Consider the following 14734-nt stretch of genomic DNA (forward strand, 5'->3'; position numbering starts at 1 on the left):
GCTGTCAGCTGGAAATCAGGTTGGCATGTATTGAAATGGAAAGTGCCAAGGAAATGTGAGCAGAGCAAGAACAGCATCTACCTCACTGCTATATCTGGTACCATGGGGAAAATAAACATTTACTAAGAAATCACAAATAAATTCCAACTATGGCTAAGTACTATATAAAAGAAAATTACATGAGACTATCTCTAAAGATAACTTCCTGCTATTACAAATGGCAACTTATTAGAGTAATTAATTCTAACCAAAATAAAGCACTGTTTCACAAATCCATTAAATATGAACTCCAGATCAGTTATCATATGCATCAACCATTACTGACTGTACATTATCTTATTTGCAGGCACTGTGATTGGTAGTTTACATTACAAATGTGTGCATAATCATTTAAGCTTCCAATTTTGTTTCATTTGGATAAACCTCAGCTAGAATTTACTTTGTTTTATACATCTTAAATTGTGAATATGGAAAGAAAGGTGTTTAACTTCAGTTTTTTTTTCATTATATGGTTTCACCAAAGGAAAACCTAAACAATATTGTATTTTGAGAAGTATGCTACAATCTATTCTACTATGTAAGAGATGTCTTTTTGGTTTTATAAATCTGTACTCTTTCCTTTCCAATATTTTTAGCTTCTTAAAACACCTAAATAGTTAGCAACTGCAAAGTTAGGAAACAGTCCACAAAACTACACTTATTTCAGTGGTTTCAGGAGCACCCTCAAATTTAGTAATTTGCTTTATAAGGACTCAGAACTCATTGAAAGCTGTTATACTCACAGTTACAGTTTATTACAGGACAAGAATACAGATTAAAATCAGCCTAGGGAAGAAATACACTCAGGAAAGTGATAAATGCAGACCATCCAGTAGTCCTCTTCTATGGAGTCACAGACCTTCCTGGTATTAACGTGTGACAACACAGAAAATACTGTCAACCAAGAAGGCTCACCCAAACCTTAGTGTCTAGAGTCTTTACTGGGACTCCATCACAGTGACACGGCTGACTTTCCACATACTCACCTCAGTTTCTAAAAGCCTTAAGAAGTTGAGCAGATATGTATTATGTATCAGCAATTATGTATCAGCCTGACCCCAAGTCTCATTCTAAATCACACTGTTACTATTTAGCTTGGCTCAAAGTCCCCAGGCTAACAAAGATTTCTATCAGGCATGAAGGACACTCTAAGCACTTAGAGATTGATTATATCCCAAAAGCCAAGGGCACAGGGCAGATCTCTTTTGGGACAAGTTTACATTCTTTACTACACTGCACTTTATCCTATGTGGTCACTGTTCTAGAAAGTCCTCACATTCCTTTAATGGTAGTTTACATTACAAATTCCTAACTGAGCTTAATTTCTACATTATGATATTGATAAAAATATAACTACATTTAGATTTCTGTAATGAATGTGCTCTCAGTACTAGTAGACTTTGATTAGTATTTGAAAAAAAAACTCCATTTATTTGATATTTGAAACCAACCTAAAATTCACAGCTTGATCTTATTCTAGTATCACCAGTAAAGGGTCGTCTTTTTCTATATATTGATCTTCATTGCTATGTAATACTTTGCATAATAATGCTCAAGATAATCAACCCATGACAGAATACTTTTTGTTTAATTATCACAATGAAAACTGGGCCTTTTGAAAAACTATCAATGTACACTGGATAATTTATTCCCCTTTCATGAGATGATTACTATACTTTGAGAAAATACTTAGGAGGTCTTTGAGCTTTCTAAGTCTGCAAAAGTAACTTCCTAAAACTAGCTTAAAAACTTAAGATTTATACCATTTAAATATCAGCTGTTGGTGTTTCTAAATCATTATGCTTCAGATCACCCCTGCAGCACAAACTACTGAATAAGATATGTGTGCATGTGACAATGCAATATCTCATCATCCTTTTCTTTAAAGGCACAGAAACTCCTACCACCTCTATTTTTTGGTTCAATTATGTATCAGAATGCCTTCTGCTGTGTAGTTTGTAATATTCCATACAAATGGTCAATTTCAGAGTATGAACATTTAAAATCCTGAAACCAAAAAAAATGTTATGTAGAAAATAAAGCCTGTATTTTATAAATGAGCAAACTAATATTTTTGAAAAGAATCTTAGCAAGATTAAAATTAGTGAATATAAATCATTTTCCCAATATTGAACATTTCTCTTACAAAAGCATTGAAATATTTTTATATCTTGAAGACAAAAACATTTTCCTTTGAATATAAGCTCCAACAAAAAAATTATCCAAACACAATAGAAAATATATTTTAACTAAAAATGCCAGAATTTTTTAAATAAGGGTATAATATTTAATATAGTGGCTAATAGTGCTAACTTTGGAAGCATATTAAAACTGGAAATACAAAGATTAGCATGGCCCCTGCAACAAGAAGACATAATACAAGTAGCTAACAAAATTCTTATGAGATTATAAAACATGTTTGCTATTATTTAACATTATTTTCTGTCTTAAAATCTTGGAGAAAATTTTTGGTAATGGACGTAGCTGCACTAAATTTTAAAATAAAGAAAAAACTGAAGGAAGCAATTAAACTTACTTTTATCCATAAACAGCATATCATAATATAATAATCACCATGAAAATTATAAACAGTAAATTTACATATATATGATTTTCTAAAAACTTGAAGATATACTATGCATATCTTGAAGATATATCTATGTAGATGTTAAAAAATCTATGTAAAATTAAATGTATACATTAATATTTAAGTATTTTAAAATAAGCCACAAATATATCCTTCAAATACTTTCACCTTGTGCTTATCTACATATTCTCATTCCTTGTTATGTTCATGAAATTCTGAACATTAAATGAAATGCTAAATTTTAAGCTGACATTTTAGAATATTAGTTGTTCTTAAGGATTTCCTGCCCTCCAGTGGTATCTGCCTTAATATTTTCACTGCACTTTTCAATATTACAAGGAGAAGACACATTATTTCTACATTTACATTTTGAAATTATATCACACTGTATGGCAGCATCTAATTTTTCTTCCATTACAGGTTCACTGTCTGTTTGTACCCATGCATCACACCTTGCAACATGTAGAATGCAGTTACTGCTAGTTTTGTTTTGTAATATGTGTGCTGAATTACACTGAGACAGTAGAAACTGATCTGTATTATTTTTCATTGAGCACTGGTGAAGATTTTCATTTTGTTTATGAATTTTGGCACTGCTCTTAATAATCCTACCACATGGAAGTTTTGGCGTCCTTTCTAGATAAAAATTATTAGTTGTTTCTTTGATTCTGATGGATCTCCTATTTGACTCTTCCATTTCTTGCAATATTTGATCTTCATCTTCAGATGGCTAAAAGAAATTTAGTAATTTTGCCGTAAATTTTTGCTTAAATTTACAAAAATCATTCAATCACTTCATAGCATTCTCAAAATTCATACTCTAGAACATGTCAAAATACAGAAGATACTTGGCAGGTTGCAATTCAAAAGTGTTATACCAGCAACCAGTCAGTCTTCAAACAGTAATCCACTTCTGGAGATGCCTCGAAAAACGTTAAAAATAGAACTACCATATGATCCAGTAGTTCCACTACTGGGCATTTAACCAAAGAATACAAAAACACTAATTCAAAAAGTTATGTGCACCCTTATGTTTACTGCAGCATTATTTACAATAGCCAAATTATGGAGGCAGTCCAAGTCTCCATGGACAAATGAATGGATAAAGATGATTTGATATATACATATACATATATACATAATGGAATATTAGCCATAAAGAAGAATCAAGGGGCGCCTGGGCAGCTCAGTGGGTTAAGGCCTCTGCCTTCGTTTGGCTCAGGTCATGATCCCAGGGTCCTGGCATTGAGCCCCGCATCGGGCTCTCTGCTCAGCAGGGAGCCTGCTTCCTCCTTTCTCTCTGCTTGTCTCTCTGCTTACTTGTGATCTCTCTGTCAAAAAAATAAATAAAATCTTTAAAAAAAAAAAAAAAAGAAGAATCAAACCTTGCCATTTACAACATGGATGGATCTAGAGACTATAATGCTCAGTGAAAGAAATCAGTCAGAAAAAGACAAATACCATATGATTTCACTCATATGTGGAATTTAAGAAACAAAACAAATGAACAAAGAAAAAAAGAAACAGACCAAAAAACAGACTCTTAACTATACAGGGGAGGTGGGTTGAGGAAATGGGTGAAACTTGTGAAAGGGATTAAGAGTATAATTATCATGATGAGCACTGAAGTAATGTATAGAATTGTTGAATCACTATATTGTACACCTGAAACTAATAAAACTATGTTAGTTACACTGGAATTAAAATTTTAAAAAATAATAATCTATCACTCCCCACGTTGTTTACGGACTTTTAAAATAGCAAGAACAATAATAATAATTCTTGTATTAAAAATGCTAAAGAGAGGGGTTCCTGGGTGGCTTGGTGGGTTAAGCCGCTGCCTTCGGCTCAGGTCATGATCTCAGGGTCCTGGGATCAAGTCCCGCATTGGGCTCTCTGCTTGGCAGGGAGCCTGCTTCCCTCTCTCTCTCTCTCTGCCTGCCTCTCTGTCTACTTGTGATCTCTCTCTGTCAAATAAATAAATAAAATCTTAAAAAAAAATGCTAAACAGGGGTTCCCAGATGATACAGGCTATTAAGTTTCTGTCTTCAGGTCAGATCATGATCCCAACCCAACATAGGACTCCCTGCTCAGTAGGGAGCCTGCTTTTCCCTATTCCTCCACAGCTCTCCCTGCCTGTGTACTCCTGCACATGTGCTCGTTCTCTGTCAAATAAAAAAAAAAAAAATCTTAAAAAATGCAAAAGAACTAAAAAAGAAAAATTTTTGTCTCTTATCAGTCGCTCATAAATTTTTTTAAAAGATTTTTATTTATTTATTTATTTGACAGAGAGAGAGATCACAAGTAGGCTGAGAGGCAGGCAGAGAGAGAGAGGGAAGCAGGCTCCTGCTGAGCAGAGAGCCCGATGCGGAGCTCGATCCCAGGACCCTGAGATCATGACCTGAGCCAAAGGCAGTGGCTTAATCCACTGAGCCACCCAGGCGCCCCAGTCCCTCATAAATTTTTGTCTCTTATCAGTCCCTTTTGTCTCTACATCATCCCCCTTCCCTTTTACAAAGGAATTTAAAAAACACATTATTCACTCATTGACTTATTAGGTCAAAAAACATCTAAATTGTATCCTTTATGGGCCCAGTCTCATGAAAGGTATAATTAAAGAAGAGTATAAGCTAACAGGAAATCAAGCAGACAAAAGAAAAGTTAAAGTAAGAACAAATAGCTCAGGGTGCCTGGGTGGCCCAGTCTGTTAAGCATCGGACTCTTGATCTCCGCTCAGGTCTTGATCTCAAGGTTGTGAGTTCAAGCCCTGTGCTGGGCCTACTCCAAAAAAAAAAAAAAAAAAAAAAAAAGGAAGAAGAAGGAAAGAGAAAAATTTTTTTTAAAAAGAATAAATATCTCAACTGTTATCTAAAAAGTCAGTTTTAAAACTTTTAATAGGCGATTTTAATAGTAGATTAACTTTTAATAGTAGATTTCAGTTTGTTAGCTTGAATATTTCAACTTCATGAAAAATTTATCTTTTAATTACTGAAATAACCAAAATATTTTAACAAAAATTTTATCTAAAGTACTGATTATTCGAGCTTTTTATGCTTTTTTATAAAAAAGAGTTAACATAAATACCCTATAATGAGATATAACCTCAGTGGACTGGCACTAAAATAGAAAAAGTAAGCCCAAGAAATAGCCTTGAGACTGGCTGGGCACACATTGAAAAAAAAAGATCACACTCAATACATTTATTCAAGAAAATATTCCTTTAGCATCTGCAACATGAGTGAAGCAGACATGGCTGCTGCCCCATTAAAGCACACATTCTCATAGGTGGAAATGATAGTAACCGAATAATCATATACATGCATATATAATTACAAATTGAGAAAAGAATTATAAAGAACAAGTATGAGGCACTTTGAAAGCATATCTAAGGAACCTATTTTTTTCTTAATTTATTTGAGACAGAGAGACAGCAGCAAGGTAAGAGGCAGAGGAGTAGACCCCATTCTGACCAGGGAGCCCAATGTGGGACTCAATCCCAGGACCCTGAGATCATGACCTGAGCTGAAGGCAGATGTTTAACCAACTGAACCACCCAGGTGCCCCATAAAGGACCTAAATTAGGAGGAACCAAAGAGTGGCTTTTAGAAGTCATATTTTTGAACTGAGACTTAAAGGATGAATAAAAGTAAGGTAGAGGAAACAATATATAAAGGCCCCGAAACAGAAAAGAGACCAGTAAGCTAAGCAAAGTGAAAAGTCAGTATATGTGGACTGTGCTGTTAAAGGGAGACTAGCAGAAGGTGGAGATGTAGCCAGAGGCCAGATTACACATGGCTTTAGCCAAGTAAGTAGTTAAGATTCCAAGGTAAAATATAAATCTACTGAATAGTTGAACACAGAAATAACATGATTCAGTTTAGGTTTTCAAAAGATCATGTTGACTGCTAACAAAAAAAAGTGGAGCAAAAGTCGAAGTAGAGATATCTCCCAGGAGATAACCACAATAGTGCAAGAACAATACATCAGTTCTTTAGTGTGCTAACAGCAGAAGCTGAGAGAAGCAGATGAATATGCAATTTACTCTGGAAGTAAAACTGATGGGATGAAAAGACAGAATGAATGTAGGTAAGAAAACTGATAAGCCAGGGAGAAATGGCAAAGTTAACTAAATTTCTGGCACGAGCAACTGAGTGGATGAAAAGGTATCTACTCATACAGGAATTACCAGAAACACTGATCTGGAGCAAAGACCAGGGAGTTTAATATATGAAGAAAAGGAGATTTTTGTGAAATATCCAAGAAGATCTATCAGCTGAGACATATCAATAAGGATCCGGGCTAAAGTGATAAAGTTGAAAACAGTCTTGAGTCAAGATAGCATATGTCAATGGGATATAGGACATCACCTAGAAGGACACCTGTGTGGCTCAGTTGTTCAGCATTTGCCTTCAGCTCATGTCAGGATCACAGGGTCCTGGGATCAAGCCCCACACTAAGCTCCCTGCTCAGCGGGAAGCCTGCTTCTCCCTCTCTCACCCTCCTCCTCATGTTCTCTCTCTTGCTAGTGTTCTCTCTCTGTCAAATAAATAAACAAAAACTTAAAAAAAAATCACCTAGAGTTTAGAGTGTAATCTAAGAGAAGAAAGAGTCCTATAGCAAACCTTAAACATTATAACATTTATATAGGGGGAAGGGTAGAAGAGAGTCAGCAAAGGCATAAAGCTGAATTCAAAGAGGTATGAAGGAAACCGAGATACAGTGCTATCACAAAAGCAAAAAGAAGAAAATATTTCAAAAAAAAGAAAATAAATAACTTTTTCCAGTATTATTAGTTCTCATAAAAACTATAGAGTGACCAATGAATTTGGCAACATAGAGGTCACAGGTGTTTTTTCCTTAGCAAGAGCAGTTTGGATGGTGAGCCAGAGACAAAAAAAAAAAGAAAAAAAAAAGAAAAAGAAAAAGAAAAAAGATGGAAGATTCAATGAAGAAGAATTCCACTGAAACATGTGGTTTATGAGAATGCAGCTCTCCTACTCAGGACATAACATGTCACTCCAATTGTTTAGATTACATTACTCAACTTTTTATAGTTTTCTTCATATAAGGCTTCAGACTTTTTCTAAATATTCTTAGCTGCTTCAGGTTTTCAATTATTGTGACTGGAAATTTTAAAAAGTATACAACTTCAACATATACACATATACATCTTGATAAGGGTAGCTTTTATAAGTAACAATGAACATACCATTTTAATAAATGTTAATGAATGATACTAACATTTCAATTACACATTTCTGTTTATAAGTTTCTTACATTTTAAATATTTTTATTTTTTCTTTACATTTATTTTCACCACTGACAATTATTTTTCTCAAAATATAAAGGAAAACTGTGAAAAATACAAGTAATTCCAAATAAGCAGAGCATAAATTAATAAGCAAAAAGAAAAGTAACTTACCATCTCTGAACTAGAACTGAAGCAACTATCTGTTGGCCTTGGAGAGTAACTGGCAGACTGACTACTCTGTGAAGAATCATGATCTGAAAATAAAGGTTTAATTGATGAAGAATTTTATTTGTTAATGCTCTACAAAAAATGCTCTACATGTATACAACTTTAAAATTTTTTGTGAATCTGGTATATAATATTAATACTGAAATATCAGAAAAACTGCACACACACATACCTACATACATACTCTAAAGACAAATCTCACATCACCAATGTAAAAATCTTATATAAACACTTAAATTTCATATTTCAAATTAAAACAGCATATAGTAAAATAGAATAACAAACAAAAGTATAATACATCATAAATTGGTAGGATGTATTATAAAAATGCTAGGATAGTCCATATCACAAAATCCATTAGTTAAATTCACTATTTTAAAATATCTCTAACACTGTGAGATATAACACCTCACACCCATTAGAAAGGCCAACCTACAAAAATTTTAAAACCCAGAAAATAATAAGTGTCGTCAAGGATGTAGAGAAAATAAAACCCTTGTGCACTATTAGTGGAACTGTAAAATGATGCAGCTGCTCTGGAAAACAGTACAAAAGTTCCTCAGAAAGTTAAAACCAGAAGTAACATATGATCCAGCAATCCCATTTCTGGGTATATATCCAAAAGAATTAAAAACAGGATCTTTAAGAGATATTTGTACACTCATGTTCACTGCAGTTGTTATTCACAAAAGCCAAAAGGTGGAAGCAACCTAGATGTCTCCATACAAATGGATACAGAAAAGTGGTATATACTTACAGGGGAATATGATTCAGCATTAAAAGAGAAGGAAATCCTATCCTATACTGTTACATGAATGAACTTTGAGGATATTATGCTAAGTGAAATAAGCCAGTCACAAAAAGACAAATATTGCATAATTCGATTTATGCATCTAAAATATTCAAACTCATAACAACAAAGTTAAATGGTGGTTGTCACGGCTATGGGGGAAGGGGAGCAGAGATGTACTATATACTTGAAAACTGCTGAGAAGGTGAATTTTATGTTATGTGGGGTTTTTTTGCTAAAATAAAAAAAAATCTATGAAGAAAAATTAATAATCATTTTTACAGATGCCAAAAATTAGTCTTCCCCAAATTACTCATTCTCCTCAAAGTCATTTCCTTAAAGAATTCTCAATAAAATAATCAACATACAAGTGCCCTAAGCTCAAAATCTAGAATCTTAATTAAGTAAAAACATGGAATACATATTCACATTAAAGCAGCAACAAAACAACAAAAGTACCTATAGATAAATCTAACAAGACACATGCAGAATATAAAGAAAAACTTTCAAGTGCTGAAACATGGTTTAAACAAGTATTACAAATATAAAATTAGGCTGAATTAATTGAAGAACCATCCCTTGTTCTTAGATAGCCTAATTTATATCATTAGACAGACAGCACATACTACATTAATAAATACATTCCTAATAAAAACTAAAACATTTCTCTGGAGTTAAACAAGTTGATTTTAAAATATATATGAAAAAATAATTTAAAAATAGCCAGAAAAACTTTTTTTAAAAAAATGTAAAGGGAAGTGTGACTCTTCTAGAAATTAAACATACTATAAAATTCTCACAATAAAAATAGTATGATATTAGCACATGAAAATAAGAGAAATGAAAAGTACAGAAAGTCCCCAAACAGATCTCAGTATATATAGAAAGTCACTATATAAAAAAGGTGGTATCAGAAGTACTTAGGGAAAAGATACATTTTAAAAACCTGAATAGATACTCTTAAGATTAGCACTGAGGTTTATTGGTTCCCAATTTAAAAAAAAATAAAAAATAAAAACCTGAATAGATATATATCTCACACATTAATTCAAGATAAACTCCAAATGGATTAAAGACCTAAGTGTAAAGATATAAAATTATGCTAATACTAAAAAAATATATAAGTGAATTCATTTATAATCTGGGATTGTAGAGTCTAATTAAATCCAAAAGTATAAAGGAAGAGATTGATAAAATTAACTACATAACAAAATGTTATGCAAAATATTTTTGCAAAAGCAGAAAACACCATAAGCAAAGTAAAAACAATGCAAAAAATAATAATAAACTAGGAGAAAATATTTGTGATAGATCACAAAAGCCTAAATCTCTTTAATATATAAAGAGCTCTTCTTAACTATAAGAAAAATGCCCAATGCTCAGAACATAGGGTCCCTGGGTGGCACAGTTGGTTGAGTGTCTGACTTGATTTTGGCTTGGGTTGTGATTTCAGGGTCGTGGGATTGAGCCCCACACTGGCCTCTGTACAGTGCAGAATCTGCTTGGGTTTCTTCCTCCCTCTTTCTTTGCCCACCCCCTGCCTCAAATACATAAAGGAATCTTATAACAAAAAATCCTTAAAGACATGGAGAGAGTTCACAGAAAAAGAAATGCAAATATAGCCACTGAACATTTTTTTAAAGAAGCTCAATTTAACTCATAGAAAGAGCAGTAAAAACTCAAACATCCATCTATCATTGCAAGATTCACAAAAAAAATTTCTAACTTAGACCACAACTCCTGTTGGTGAGTCTGCAGAATAAAAGGAGGATTTCTGATAGGATTGCCAAATGGTAGGACAGGGAATTTGGCAATACCTATTTAAAAAAAAAAAAAAAAACAACAATGTATATGAGTGCCTGGGTGGCTCAGTCGATTGAGCATCTGACTCTTGATCTCAGCTCAGGTCTTGATTTTGTGTTCAGGGCCCGTGTTGGGCTTTCCACTCGGCACGGAGCCTTTAAAAAAAGAAACTAAGAAAAAAAGAAGACAATGTATCTCCCCTCATACTCAGTAATCCTACTCCTAGAAATTACCATAAAAATGCACTTCCACAATTAAGCAACATTATTTGTAAGAACAGAATACTGGAAACAACCCAAGTGTCCATCAACAGGGCACTGACTGAATGAACTATAATCCATCCACATAATGGATTACTACACAGTCATAAATAAAAGATGACAGAATGTCTAACATTAACATGGCAAACACTACAGGATGTTCTATTAATCTGTTTAATTAATTTATAAAATATCCTATATTAAGTAAAATATCCAATATTACATTTGGAGTGAGAAAGGTAAGAACTAAGATTCATACACTATGTGAACTTATATATTTTTAGGCTTTATTTTGGGGAGGAAAAAGAAAAGCTGGAATGATAAACTAAATCAACAAAAAAACAGCTATTCATAAGATGCAGAAGAAAATAGAGCAGCAAAGATAGGGACAGAAATCAAACTAATGTGTTACATATTCAAAAAATTAAACTAATTCTAAAAGAAAAAGATCCATAAAAATTTCTAGGTTTCCTACTGGATTAGATATCCAGAAGGATCATTTTATGTAAAAATGGTCAGAAATATTTGTCCATAAGACAGCATAGAATAAAAAGAACACTCAAATATTGAGTATTTGCTACACATAGGCCTACAACCAATTAACACCTAGGATCTATAAAAATATATAGAACAGACACATAGAGATATATAAAAGACACATCCCATAATAAAAGCCAAACTTCTTAAAAGAAATATGGGCAACAGATGTGAAAGGCATTTCACAGATGAAACATGGATGGTCAATCTACCAAATTAATAATTAGGGAAATATAAATTAAAATCATAGTGAGATTTCAGTTTGCCAACATTGATAAAAGCTGACCTGGAGTTAGAATATATAACAACTAAAACTTCTACCTCTTGATAGTGAAAATTTAAAATGGCACAACTTTGGAAAGTAATTTTGCATTACCTGGAAGAAGTAAAAATATTCAAATCATATGAACTAGTCAATTCTGCTCCTAGAGCTGCATCATAGAGCAAATTTTTATGTGTGTGTGCCAAGAGAAATACCAAGAATTGCCAAAGAAGCACTATTTATCATATCAAAATAGCCAAACAACCTAAATAATCACTGGCAGAGAATGTATAAATAAGATGTGGTACTACAGGCTATCTCGAGCAAACTGGCAGAGGAATAACAGACTGAAACAGCATTAGGTCCCAGGAGTTCAGCTAGATAGTTATCAAATCATTCCAAACACCTACAAAGTCAACAGGAGATAGAAGAGAAGAGGAGCAGCAATTCTAGCAACAGAAAATTGACCACTTTCTGCAAGGTAGGACATGCAGAGAAGTGAATCCGAACCAATGGGAAGACAGACCGTGTGGGGAGGGGCCAGCTCCTGGCAAGTGGTGGAGCAAAGGAGCACAAAATCAGAACTTTTAGTTAGAAGTCTGCGTTGTCTCAGGACCCACAGGGTCACAGAAAGATTGCGGGTGTTTGAGTATGGCACAGAAGGTATCAGAGCAAGGAACCCAGCTACAGAGATGGAGCCGAGGACTGAGCTCTCAGCTCAGGGTTACCTTAAGCCATGATCCAAGGCACAGTCGGGCGAATGCGCTTTAAGCAGGGATCCCACAAGTGGCAGATCCAGGGAGACTCACCTTCCTCCTCAGGGAGGAACAGCACAGGAGTGCTGCAGGAACCTGCTGCATTTGGAGACTCCAAACAGGGACATGCACCAGAGATAGAAATGCTCAGTCACAGGCCAGGTGAGCACGGAGTGCAGCCAGAGACCAGGGAGACAGGAGTGACTGAATGCTTTTCTCTGAAGCCACACTGAGGAGTAAAGCCCTGACCTCTCAGTTCCTCTCAGCAGGAGATTGGGAGGCCGCCGCTTTCACTGCCATTCTCCAAAGCTCAACGAAAAGTGTTCAGGGAACCTGAGCACAAACCCAAGCATATTACTTAGCCTGGCAAGGGTGGTACAATTCCGCCTCAGGCAAAGACATTTGAGAATCTCTGCAACAGGCCCCTCCCCCAGAAGATCAGCAAGAACATCCAGCCAAGACCAAGATCACTGATCAATGAGAACTACAGAACTCCAGAACTCCAGAGCTAGGGGAAAACAATGCATAGAATTCATGGCATCTTACCCATGATCCTCTAGTCTTACAAAGTTAAAATTTTTAAAATTTTTTTATGCTATTTTAAAATTTTTCCTCTTTCCTCTCTTAACGTTTAACTATTTCATCTTAATACCTTTTTAAAAAAAACTTTTAAAATTTTCATTGTTATAGTCATATTTTATCCCTTCATTGTATTTAACCTTGTATTTTGTATACACATCGGTTTTTTCCTTTAAATTTTGGGACACAATTCTTCTAAGAGATCAAAATATACCCTAAATCTAGTCTCCAGTCTGATCACATTCTCTCTTTTTTTCCTCCTTTTTCCAACCAACTTATCAATTCCTTTTTTAGAATCCTTTTAAAATGTTCATCTTTACATTCATATCCCATCCCTTCATTGTGTTTATCCTTATTTTTGTTTACATATAAATTTTCCTTTCTTTAAAATTTTGGGAGGTAGCTTCTTCTAAGAGACCAGAATACACCCAAAATCAAGTGGGTGGCTCTGTTCTATTATATATGTCTGTCTAATATATATGTATGTGCGTATATGTATGTGTATAAAAAATATACACTAACCAAATATACATACACACACACGTATATATATATATATTTTTCCCCCTTTCTTCTCCCCCGGTCTTGGGGTCTCTTCTGATTTGGTTAGTGTATATTTTTCTGGGGTCTTTGCCACCCTTTCAATATTTTATTCACTCCTACATATATCTGTACCTGAATAAAATGACAAGGCAGAATAACTCACCACAAAAAAAAAAAGAACAAGAGGCAGTACCGACAGCTAGGGACCTACCCAATACGGACATTAGCAATAGGTCAGAAGTAGAGTTCAGAATGGCAATTATCAAGGTGCTGGCTGGGCTCAAAAAAGGCATGGAAGATATTAGAGAATCCCTTTCTGGATAAAGAAAAGAACTAAAATCTAAACAATTTGAAACAAAAAAGCCATTAATGAGGTGCAATCAAAAATGGAGGCTCTTACTGCTAAGATAAATGAGGCAGCGGAGAGAATTAGTGATATAGAACACCAAATGAAAGAGAATAAAGAAGTTGAGGAAAAAGACACAAACAACTACTGGACCACAAGGGGAGAATTCGAGAGGTAAGTGATACCATAAGATGAAAAAGTATTAGAATAATTGGGATCCCAGAAGAGGAAGAGAGAGAGAGAGGAGCAGAAGGTATATTGGAGCAAATTATAGTTGATAATTTCCCTAATATGGCAAAGGGAACAAGCATCAAAATCCAGGAGGCACAGAGAACTCCCCTCAGAATCAATAAAAAATAGGTCCACACCCCATCATCTAATAGTAAAACAAACAAGTGTTAGTGACAAAGAGAAAATCCTGAAAGCAGCATGGGACAAGAAGTCTGTAACATACAATGGTAGAAATATTAGATTAGCAGAAGACTTATCACAGATACCCAGCAGGCCAAAAAGAACTGGCATGATATATTCAGAGCACTAAACAAGAAAAATATGCAGCCAAGAATACTATATCCAGCTAGGCTGGCACTGAAAATGAGAGAGATAAAAAGCTTCAGGACAAACAAAAATTAAAAGAATTTGCAAACACAAAACCAGCCCTACAGAAAATATTGAAAGGGGTCCTCTAAGCAAAGAGAGAGCCTAAAAGTAGTAGACCAAAAAGGAAGAGAGACAATTTACCATCCCAGTCACC

General features: G+C 34.4%; 1 protein-coding gene across 1 annotated transcript in view; it reads right to left on the reverse strand.

The window, feature by feature from the left end:
* Positions 1–2330: 2330 nt before the first annotated feature.
* CUNH12orf40 (chromosome unknown C12orf40 homolog) overlaps positions 2331–14734 on the reverse strand; it is a 97922-nt gene continuing 85518 nt past the window's right edge. The window contains exons 11-12 of the mRNA XM_013045481.2: positions 8049–8131; positions 2331–3356 (exon numbers count right to left, since the gene is read on the reverse strand). Of these exons, the coding sequence (XP_012900935.1) occupies positions 2889–3356; positions 8049–8131 (551 nt within the window). The 3' untranslated portion in view covers positions 2331–2888. The remainder of the gene's footprint in view (positions 3357–8048; positions 8132–14734) is intronic.

This window comes from Mustela putorius, unplaced genomic scaffold, assembly GCF_011764305.1.
Source record: "Mustela putorius furo isolate JIRA1106 unplaced genomic scaffold, ASM1176430v1.1 tig00537227_pilon_pilon_pilon, whole genome shotgun sequence".
Classification (NCBI taxonomy): domain Eukaryota; kingdom Metazoa; phylum Chordata; class Mammalia; order Carnivora; family Mustelidae; genus Mustela; species Mustela putorius.